This window comes from Ursus arctos, unplaced genomic scaffold (genome assembly GCF_023065955.2).
Source record: "Ursus arctos isolate Adak ecotype North America unplaced genomic scaffold, UrsArc2.0 scaffold_33, whole genome shotgun sequence".
Lineage (NCBI taxonomy): Eukaryota > Metazoa > Chordata > Mammalia > Carnivora > Ursidae > Ursus > Ursus arctos.
The window spans coordinates 17,652,449-17,664,489 of NW_026623019.1; the positions used below are offsets into that span (position 1 = coordinate 17,652,449).

The following is a 12,041-nucleotide window of genomic DNA, read 5'->3' on the forward strand; positions in this document are numbered from 1 at the left end:
AACAAATGTCCCCTGGGTCCTTCATTCGACAGAGGAGAACCGCACGCCGAGTACTGTGCTACGTTTAAATAATTAAAGCCCTATCTCTGCTCCCAAGTGGGAACTTTCTTCCTTTCATCCAATTTTAAACAATGTGGATTAGCTGAAGACAGACACGTGAGATGAGTTACTTCCAGGTGAGATGGGCACTGGTAAGCCGAGAAAACATTAACTAAAGACAGTTATTATATAGGTACGATATGGAGAGGAAACTGGTATTTCATCAGTTTTATCCCTACATATTTAAATATGTGGAAATTTCCGAAGGTAATTTCGGACACACAAGACACCAATTATACATGAGCGTGAACACAGGTCCGAGCGTGTGGATACGTACGTGCCTATGGTTCTGCCTGTTCTTCATACTCTGCTTCACCAAAATCAGATGCTTCCCAATAACTTCAGTAAGACATAAATGAATAAAAATTTTACATAATAGCATTAAAATACTATAGTTAACAAAAGGGCAAAACCAATTAGCATTACCTTCCTACCAAACTACAGCTCTCACGCAGAGCCACAAAAGACAATTTCCACAACAGCTAGAGACCACATAACAACAACAAAAAAGAAAATCCAGGGAGGCTATTCAATCCTTCCAACAGGCTGTGGGTAGTGAAGAAAGGAAATAAGAAGGGAATCTGGTGCCAAATCTGCCGAATCTGCCAATCTATGTGGTGCAGAGCAATGTTGCCTAAAAAGGGATTTGTGGAGGGGGAACTTGGTAGAACCCCACTGCCTTCCCAGTCTGGTCACCACTCTGGTTAAAGGAAATGCTATAGTGAGAAAGAACATGACCACGCTGAATAATGACAAAACCACACAGCAGCTCCATCACCCTTTGTAAATGAGCTACTTGATAATAAAAATGTCACATTATTAATCCAGGAAAAATAGATGTCCTTCTACTGAGCTATGCAGCCAACACAGGCTAAGTAAGAAAACGAACTGAGGTCTGAAGGAAGTGGAAGTCACTTGTATCATAGAGAACAATCACAACATTTGGATTCATCCTGGGAAATCTATCACCAGTTAAAGAAATGTTCTTCCTTAAAGGCACCTTTAATTACAAGCAAATACATTTAGCACTTGGACAATCTTCAGAATAAAACCACAGCTGAATGACTTATACTGTCTGATTAAAAGAGTGGCTCAATCACTTAAGTACCCAACTCTTGACTTCAGCTCAGGTCATATCATGGGGTTGTAAGATCGGGCCCTCTGTCAGGCTCACACTCAGCACAGAGTCGGCTCGAGATTCTCTCTGTCTCTTTCTCCCTCTCCCTATGCCTCTCCCCCAGTGTGGGCACTTACGCGCTCTCTCTCTCTCAAAAGGAATAAATAGAATCTTTTTTAAAAAATTTAAAAAATAAACTCAATGCAAAGATTAGCCTTTAATGCAGTACTGACATAAAGATACACAAAACAGACCAATAAATCAGAACAGACCATTCAGAAACAAATGCACATAAACACGTTCACCTGATCTGCAGCTGAGTGACAGACACTGCACTGCACTTGGTAAAGGATGGTCTTTTCAATAAATGGGTTGGGTTAATTAGATCTCCATATGAAAAAAATAAAATTTGATCCCCTGCCTCACACCATACTCTACAATCCATCTGAATGAATTTTAGGGTTAAATGTAAGAAGCAAAAAAACAACATATTTAAAAGACAAGCCGGTAGATTACCTACAAGACCTTAAAGTAGGCAACAGTTACTTTTGAAGGATACAAAAAGCACTAATCAGAAGGCGGGAAATGATAAGAACATCTTTCTACTGAAGGAACCAAGAAGAAAATAAAAAACAAGCCACAAACTAGAGAAGATATTTGCAATACATTAACTCAGTAGAAATGTATATCCTTACTATATAAAAGACCCCTTTAAAATAATAAGAGATCAGACAACCCAGCAGGAAAAAAGAGTAAAAAGTGTTTTTTTAAAGAACCAAACGGCCAATGAACATATGAAAAGATGTTCAGCATCCCTAATCGTCAAAGAAATGCAAATTAAAACAACAATGTGATACCACTATCCAGCTACTGTATTAGCTAAAATAAAAAGACTAATAATACCAAGAGCTGTCAAGGACATGATGCGCCTAGAACTCTCATAGATAGCTGGTCAGAGTGTAAATTGGTACAATTGTTCTGGAATAATCTGTCATAGTATCTACATATTGAAACTGAACAGATATATCCCTTCTGACTCAGCAATTCCAAGTACATAATCTGAAGAAATGCATGCTTACGTTCATCAAAAAACAGGTATGGAAATGTTTATATTGGCATTATTTGTAATAGCCAGAAACACCCAAACTTATATTAACAATCTGTGTCATATTCATAAAAAGGATTATACAACAGTGCTGTCCAACCCAGAGCCACTAGTCACATATAAATTTTAATGTAAATTAATAAGATTAAACGAAAATAAAAATATAAATTCAGTTTCTGAGTCAGACTAGACACACTTCATAGGCTCAACGGCCACCTGTGGCTGGTGCCCAGCAGATCATACAGCCCAGACATAAAGCACTTTGATAAAGTTCTATGGGGCATGGCTATCATACATACAGAAATGAGAATAAATGAATTGCAATTACAAGTAAAAACTGGGGTGAATCCCACAAATGTAATGTTGAGCAGAATAAAGCAGACAGAAAGGAGGATACACTATATGCTTCCATTCACAAGAAGTTCAAGCACTAACACAATTGATCTATGATATTAGAAGTCGGGAGGTGGTCGCCCTTTGGGAGTTGGGGGCACTGACTGGAAGGCAGCATGAGGAGGCTTCCAAGCTTTTGGTCACACCAATCTAGATCAGCAGATGCGGAAAAACACATGTGGCTTAATACTGATGATGCGTACACTCTTCTGTATGTAACCAAAAAAATAAATAAATCAACGGTCAGCCTCACTCTACTGCTGAAGCCCTTCTGTGCTTCAGAGTCCTCCTCTGATAACACTGAACTCAAAAGGCTCACCCTAGGGGCGCCTGGCTGGCTCAGTTGGTTAAGTGTTTGACCCTTGGTTTCCGCTCAGGTTGGGATCTCAAGGTTGTTGTGGGATTGAGCCCTGTGATGTGCTGGGTGCCGGTGCGGAGTCTGCCTGAGATTCTCTCCCTCTCCCTCTCCCCTTCTCCCAACTCACGCAGGAGCACAAGCGTTCTCTCTCTCTCTCTCTCTCAAATAAAATAAAATAAATCTTAAAAAAAAAAAAAACCAAAACACACACAAAAAAGATGCTCATCTTAGATAAATGCTATGGCATGTCTTAGGATTATTTTAGAGAAGAAAAAGGGATTTTTAACAAATCTTACATTCTTCTACTTCTACATGGCCATCGGGGGTATAAAATGAATAAAGAACTGCAATGAAACAAAGATAGAGTGAGGAGACAAAAATGCAGCTACAAAGTATTTGCCAGGTATTGAGAGAAAAGAAAGCATGTGAAGAAATTCTGAAAGCTGATAAAGCTACAGGACAATCAGTAGTGACTCAAGTCCCAACAAGAGTCCTAGAGAGAAGGGAGGAGGTTGTAAACCAACCTCAGATCAAGTTGGTTGTGAAAAGTCTAAAGATCCCCTTATACTCTTGATTAAAAAGAAAACTCTCAGATTTGTAAAAGCAGGAGTAGAAAGTTTTCCTAGGAGAAGGTACAGACTGTCTTCAGTGGCCAGTAGCCAACAACCCAAATGAAATACTATCACGGACAATCTCCCCAACACCTGTATCTGATGTTGACCTTTGTTTTGTTTTGTCTTTGATTTTTTTAAATTTTGACCTTTGAACACCATTCAAAAGGAAAAAAAAAACCTACATGGACATAAATATTGTAATTGCTCATTGGATTTAGATGCAAAGAGAGATCTCCACTGGGCTAGAGATCACTGTCACCTAGAATCTCTTGCTTCGGGACACCTGGGTGGCTCAGCTGTTACCCGTCTGCCTTCGGCTCAGGTCATGATCCCAGGGTCCTGGGATCAAGTCCCGTATCAGGCTCCTTGCTCACTGGAGAGGCTGCTTCTCCCTCTGCCTGCCACTCCCCCTGCTCATGCTCTCTCTCTCTCTCTGACAAATAAATAAATAAAATCTTTTTTAAAAAAAATCTGTTTCTTGTCTTTGATTTTAATTTTCGTAAGTGCTCTGGAATGGACAAAGTTCCAGAAAGGGAAGAGATTTAAATTATAACAAAGTTACAATAGCTTTCTTAGAGTTTTGCAATCAGAGAATCAGCATGAGGGAAAACCGTGCTAGGAAGGGTTTCAGAGGGTGGCCAGTCCATCCCTTGTCTTATCTCAGCAAAACTGCCTTCGAGAATTTCACATGTTAAAAATGCATTCTATTTTTGAACACATCCAGGTAAGGAGACTTCTCTACCTCCCTTGGTGTCCCATTTCAATGACTGTCACTCTGAGGAAAGTTTCCCTCAAATACCTCCTGTATCTAGTCACGCTGTTTAAATGATCTTCTGTTTTATTCGTAATAAATAGAGAAGATTAGCAGTGTTCATCACCTCCATGATAACTCGTCCTATAATAACTTGCAACCTCTTTTTTATTTATCATCTACAAGACATTTTCAAATACATTATCTATTTAACCCTTGAAATAATCCTCTGATTATCTGTCCCATTTTACAGACGGGGACACTGAGGCCTAGAGAGTAAGGAAACTTAGGTTTAGGGAAAAAATATGACAATCCCAAGGTTACTCAGCTCTCCGAGGCTTGGGCTCAAATTCAGCTACTTCCTTCACATGGAAGTGTTAGTATATCACTAACCCCTCAACCTCTCCACACGCCCATTCCGAACCAGCCCAGAATGAGACGTTGTACTTTAGGACAGGCTTCGCAAATGGGGAGCAAAACCGGACGGCTTTCTTCCACAGAGAATCCAGATGTCATTTCCTTTTCTAAACTGACAGTGTGATCTAGCAGTGGGCCGTTGCGATTTGTGGCCACTTCATTCCCTTCCTCTAGTAACTGCACCCTGATTTCCCGCAGGAGCTGTCAATCCAATTCCCCAGCCTTGTCCAGAGAGCGAGCACCGTATCCAGGCCACGCTTCTCAGGCACGTTTTCCCAGGAATCTGAATCTTGAATGGAGTTACAGAAGAATGAAAATGGTCAGAGTTCAACCGTCTCAGAGATGAGTTCAGCAAACCTGCTCTGGTTTCCAGGAACTACCCTTCCGTCTCTCCACACTTCTCGGGGTCCCCTCATGTTCTCGTTAAGCCCTTTTTCTGCTTAAGTTAGCCAGGGTTGGCTTCTGTTGCTTGCAAACACAGAACACTGACAGATACAACTCTTGGGGGGAATAGACTAAAATACATACTTAGTAAGTTCTGCTTTTATTATGTGCTTGTTCTGTAGGCGAGAAATATCAAAAGGAAATCCGTCTCTTAGCGTTTTGTAAACTAAGAGAATTCCTTCATGTTGAAAAAAGGAGAACAGCAATTTCTCGTGCAACTGATCAAAAGCAGGAATAAACTGGCAAATTCTCCAGAATCCTGGGTACGTTTTTCTTCTGAAACACAGCTTCTGGGATCTTAGATTTTTCGGGAAGTACAGAAAATTCAGAAAGCTGTGCAAGTGTTCAAAGACGTCGTCTCCCAGTGAAAAGCCCTTTCTTAAAGGGTTCAGGGAGGACAAAGGTACTACAGCAAGGTGCTCTCAGAGCCACTCACCTGCCAGGAGAAAGGGTAACAGGTGTCACACCTGGAAACTCCTGGCTACTTAGTCAAAGACAAGTGCAGCCTTTGGTGCTAAGTGACTCCCAGTTGTCCAGACTTCAAGTTTAAAAGCAGAAACTAGAAGAAAAGGTAACATTGTCTACTCGACATTAGCAAGCGGCTGAGTTCTACTCAGTAACCACCGCATGAAGAAGCATCGCGCTGGATTCTTTTCTCTTCCTGGGCCTGGACAAGGCAGGAAAAACCTGTCAGTACTTTGAAATTGCCCTACGAATAGCCTGATTTCACAGTTCACAGAAACTATAAGCCAACAGTAAGGGATACCTGGATCTGCTAATCTGGGGTAATCCACTCAATGAGAAAAGCACCAACATGTGTGGCACACTGCGGAGACAATGAGTTACCAAACAAGAAGCTTGCTCACTATCATGTAATGTGCACTTGCATAGGAATGATCAGCAGGTGAGGCAGGAAGAATGCCAACTGCCAGGCACAGATAACAAGGACAAGAAAATCAGGGGTCAATACCCCGTCGTCCATTCCCCCCTCCACTGTAATTCAACACAGTTCTTAGCCATGTGGGCCCAGAAACTTTTATCTCTTCTTTTTTATAAAGAGCTGATTTCAGCACCCAAACAACAGATAATCAGAAGAACAGGTCTGCATAAGAGGGGAAACCATAAAATAATGGTGATGAAAATTCTCCCTTTTGGAGAGTAAAAAATGACAGAGGAATGTCACAAATGCCTTGTACCTAGCGGAGCATTAAATGTATCTTTTGATTTGATTAAGCGACAAACATTTAATCCCTTTTAACATCAGCTATCAACAGTTGTGTTTAAGGAAAAGGCAAGGTCATATTTAGGAAACAACAAACCCTAGCTCACAATATATTCAGAAGAAGTCTCCAGATATATTCTCTCACTTGGGTGGAGTCCAAGCAGCTCACCTATAAACATTACTGGCTTGGCAAAGAAAATTCAAGAACAGGATAGCGGATACTCACCCAGGGAAGAACTGATCTTTATTTTGATAAAAGTTTCTAAGTTATCACAAGCTACTCCTGAGCTAGCCAATCCTTGGAACACTGTGTAAGGTCTATAAAAAGGCATGGGATGCCACACCACCATCTAGGGCACAGACAGTGGCCTGGACCCCCCCTGACCACGGCACCAGCCCCCCAGCTAACCAGTGAGATTCTCAATTCAATGCAGTAACACTTACACAGGAGCCAAAGAAATTCCAATATTCTGGTGTGGTATTCCCATTGCTAGAACGAATTTCACAGCAAATGAAACTGTGAACAATTTCCCCATTAAGAACAGGCCATACTATTTTTAAGCTACATTGTGCTCTATAAAATACATGAACTCAGAAGCAAGTACAAAGTTAGGAGAAAAATATTAGAATGTGTTTGTTTTTATTTATGCTACTACCATATATTATGACCAATGTGGCCGCAGACGCAAAGAAGCTTTCATAAAAATCACATTTTTTATATCTGTAGTGTCACAAAATCATATAAATCACAGTGCATTTCTTCCAGGTAATTGCTAATAAAATGCACACCAAATTCCTTAAAATATTTATAAAACAGAGAGCATATCACAACCAGAAACTTCTGTAGAAAAGTCTACTGAAACAAAAAATATTATTAGAAAATGGGTCTCATAAACACAAGAAAACAAAATTCAAACTTCTTAGCCTAGATTCAAAATCTTTCAGAAACACATTCTAAACCATTTTTTTATTTTATTTTCTAGTCCTCCTCTATAAGAATTCTGCTCAAGTTAAATCGGCCAACACAGTCACGTCCCTTTCTCTTAACATTTACTCCTGCCATTCCTCCACCCCAAAGCGCCCCACCTTCAGCCATGCCGTTGACTTTTTCTGGATTGTCGATTTTCTGCCCGGCCCTCACGAAACTTCCCTGCATCCCTGACAGTGCACTGTACTTACTCCCTTACACACAGAAAACCAGTTCAACGGTGATCTGTTGATCTGAATAAGCATTTCAACAACCAGGCGGCAGAAGAGGAGACTTTCAGTTGTCTAAGATGATAAATGACTTAAAACAGTATTTTTTGAGCCTCTAATACATACAAAGTACAATGCCAGGGTCCCCGAAAAATGCTGAAATAAAACTAACATCATCTACTTTCAAGGAGCTTTGAGTCTGGTTGGGAGAAGAAGGCCAACCCCCAAGTCGTCATAATGAATATAAGCTAGGCAATTACGAACACAATCCACTATGGTTTCTGCTAAAGGAGGGTGGGATTACTTAGGGCAATGGGGGGGGGGGGGGTTGTGCAGAGAAGAACTCTAGAAGGAAGTGGCAGTTGGGTGGAATAGAAAGAAGACATTATGTCCTTAATAAGCATTAACGAAGGCAAGGAGTGGGCAGAGCTCGGGAAATTAATGGATCGAGCAAGAACTGATGCTTCAGAATACGTGTGCATTGTAGAGAAAATGGAACAAACGGGAAAGTAATTTATATTACAAATTAAAGGGGATTAAACATACTGTGAAATTCAGAGGCTAGCACACACTCACGTCCCTATATTAGGCAGTGTATTAAGTAACCAAGAAATGCGGGAAGATTCCACAGAGTAATTATGATATCTGAGAAAAATCATATTATTATAACTTTTTATGATGCTGATTTTTAACTGAATGGTATTCATCACAGTAAAGTCTACTTAATTAGAATTGTTACAAAGAGCTCAAGTAACACACGTTGTTAAATATTCTTCAATGTGTTACATGAATAAGGTGCAAGTTCCACTCCACCTTCCACATCTATGTGATGGTACAATCAATGGGCCTCACGTGAAAAGCTAACTTCAAAGCAAGATCCCGAACGATTCTTCTGGCACAGTACTGTACATGTATTTTCTATTCCTTATGATTTCCTTAATAACATTTTCTTTTCTCTAGCTTTCTTATATAACAACACAGTGTATAATACGTATAACACACAAAATATGCACTAATTGACTGTTTATGTTATTGGTAAGGCTTCTGGTCAACAGTAAGCTATTAGTTAAGTCTTGGAGGAGTCAAAAGTTATACATGGATTTTATGGGGCGCCTGGGTGGCACAGCGGTTAGGCGTCTGCCTTCGGTTCAGGGCGTGATCCCGGCGTTATGGGATCGAGCCCCACATCAGGCTCCTCCGCTATGAGCCTGCTTCTTCCTCTCCCACTCCCCCTGCTTGTGTTCCCTCTCTTGCTGTCTCTGTCTCTGTCAAATAAATAAATAAAATCCTAAAAAAAAAAAAAGTTATACATGGATTTTTGCCTGCACGGGGGGTTGGCACCCCTAATCCCCACGTGGTTCAAGGGTCAACTGTATATCATACCACACATGGTTAAATCAGCCAGAATCCGTCAGATCATGATATTATCAAATAACTGTAGATCGGAAAAAGTCGCTGGCATCAAAAAACAGTTCTTTGCACACCATCTTCTTACAACCGCAATGAAACAAGCGAGCCACTATTTCAGAAACTCATTACACTGAAATTTCTTGGGTGGGGGGCTGGGGGGGTACAACTCTGATCCTTCTACATTTAGACTGGGTAACTATCCAGGCAGCCTCATCTGGTTCAGGTACCACATTCCCAGGCTCATCAACCTGCCCAGATTGTTTTCACTCTCGAGGGTGGGAACAGGAAAGAGTCTTTGTGGAGGGTCTCTCTACTCTTTGTGGAGACACCTTCTTGTCACCATCGGAAAACTAAGTGCCAGAGTATTAATGAGATAAGAAAGAGCCAGTCGATTTCAAGGAAGCATCCAAGAAAAATAAATGCCAGCTTTTAAGATGATCTGTACACTTAGAAGCTTCTAGATGGTAAGAGAAGTGGAGATACACAGCATTGCTTTATTTTACCTATGATTCACTTTGAGTTAAATCTCCGTTTATGAGTCACAGTGGGCATGCTGGCTTCTTGCTGTCATATATTGACCTGGTATACGGAAACATTTTTAAGAATAGATTATCAAGAGCACTGAGTCGAAGACTTGAAGGAAGGCCCTCAAACCAGTGTAGGTGCAAATGCAGTGTTCCGTCAACAAAAGGTGAGGTTTTACCAGCTTACGAGAAGATCAACACCTACAAGCCCTGAGAAAATTTAGGTTTTTTTTTTTCTTCCTCACCCTTTCTCAAGTGATTTTAGAAGTTTGCATGACTGTAACACAACTGCAGGGAAACATGTTTGAAAGGTTATTGGAAGTGACAGATGGACCTATTTTGAAATAAAATTAAGCCTGTGGTACTACTGAAAGGAAGTCACGAAATCCAAAATTAAACCGGACAGAATGCTCTTAAGCTGTTTGTGTTCTTTTTTTTTTCTTCGTCAAGGAAGCACACAGAGTGGGAGGTAGAAGCAAGGCCACTGCCTCTTCTCTGAATTCCCTCACCTTGGTCAATTTGTTCTGAACTTACAAACCTGTCTTCTTCATGTAACATGGTCCCTCCAGAATTTTAAACCTCCGTCTATGTATCACCGAACATTCGAATGTGTCTTCCACCGGTATCACTAAGAACACAACTCTAATTGTGTAGAGGTGTGACTTTAAAGAGTTAAGGGGAAAAAAACACAAACTATGAAGAACATACGGAACCAGTACACGTCCCACTTAGGAGGAGACGAGAAATGCATGCCACAAAAACCCACTGTACAGCCAGCCGTGTGAAGAGAGCATCCGCACCGCGGCCGGCTTCGCCCGCGGTTCCCAGGAGGAGCCACGCCTACCTTATTGTGCTCGTACTTGTAGGGGATCTTGAGCGTGTCCATGGCTCTGATCATGGCCTGCATGGCCGTGAAGATGTTCTGATACACCAGCTTGGTGAAGCCCCTTTTGTCTTCGTCAGAGTAGCCCGACCCGTGGATGATTCTCATCTGCTTGATAAACGTACTCTTGCCACTCTCTCCTGTCCCTGCAAGATGGACAACAGCAAAAGATGTCATCAGACCGTGACACCTTCTTACGGTCTCCCAGACAACTGAACTGGACACGGCGGCTTGGACGCAGCATCCCCGCGAGGCCCGCTTGGAGGAACATCACAGGACGGCGGCATCGCTAGGGGGGAAATGCCACCTGCAGGGAACGCTCAGCAAAACATGTGGATGACAGTCCGTTTCAGAGGCGGATGGAGCTTAAAAAACAAACCAAAACAAAAAAACAAAAAACACACACAGCCTGTCACCTCTTTGGAAGCCACTCGGTGTGGAATTTTGCTAGTGATTTGTAACCATGTATCTGTGAGAAACACAATGAAATCAGCATCTTCGGAAGAGAATAAACACTTGATAAAGCTCTCCTCCCTGGAGAATATCTGAAAGCCTTCCAGGAGGCTGGGCTGGACGGCTAGGCAGGATTTGGATCTGGAAATGACAAATGCTGTTCAGAGAGCAATAAGAGAAAAATGCCTCGAAATTTCTAGACATATTCTTTTACTTTAAAATGGGACATATACAGAGAGAGCACAGCATCCAGGCAAGAATCAGGAATTTTCTGGACAGCAAGTATCCACTCGATGTGGCTGAGTTATTTCAAGGAATCGCCTAATTCAGAGAAGTCACAAGGACTCTCCTTCCTTCTGCCCATCCTTGGATAATAGCATGATATACAAATTTACTGTTAGTGAACTTTTCTCTTCCGTGCTCTTATTTTTCCCCTTTTCAACACCCATTCTTCTGTTACCGTAAGCCTGAGCGCAATCCCTAACAAAGCTACCAATGGCCATGGGAGTAAGAAAAGACAGAAAGATGGGATCCTATCACTGAATGGCAACCTCTTTCTTCCACAATGAATCTAATACTATGAATGTAAAAACATCATTTTTCCAAATGGAGGTGGCTTCTTCTGTACGTCACTTCATTTCTGAACATTATTCACTCACTTTCAGGCCTCCTTGAGATTTCCAAAACAATAACTATTTCTGTCTTTAGTGTAGAAAAACACTAAAAGGACCTATTTGGATACTAAACATGGATATTAAACATGGAAGAATAAAATATTAAAACACGGGATGGCTAGTGTATCCTTATTGCCATTTCCCACCTACAAGGTGCTTAAAAAACAAAAGAAAAGGAAAACTGAAAACCAGGAATACAGCATCTGTCCTAATTTCATTTTGTTTTTCTGGAGGTTAGATTTCATTTTCATCTTTATAAACAATCATGGAAGAGTCAAGTAAGTATTACGGTTTTCATAGAAGCAATCTTAAATGACTACAGATGTCCGGGTAACACAGAAGCCTCACCCAGTTAGAGGAAGAGGATTTCTAGCTCTGAG

General features: G+C 41.1%; 1 protein-coding gene across 1 annotated transcript in view; it reads right to left on the minus strand.

The window, feature by feature from the left end:
• Positions 1-12,041, minus strand: part of GNAQ (G protein subunit alpha q) — a 304,957-nt gene that overhangs the window by 189,137 nt on the left and 103,779 nt on the right. Inside the window, exon 2 of the mRNA XM_026518812.4 lies at positions 10,496-10,680. Within this exon, the coding sequence (XP_026374597.1) occupies positions 10,496-10,680 (185 nt within the window). The remainder of the gene's footprint in view (positions 1-10,495; positions 10,681-12,041) is intronic.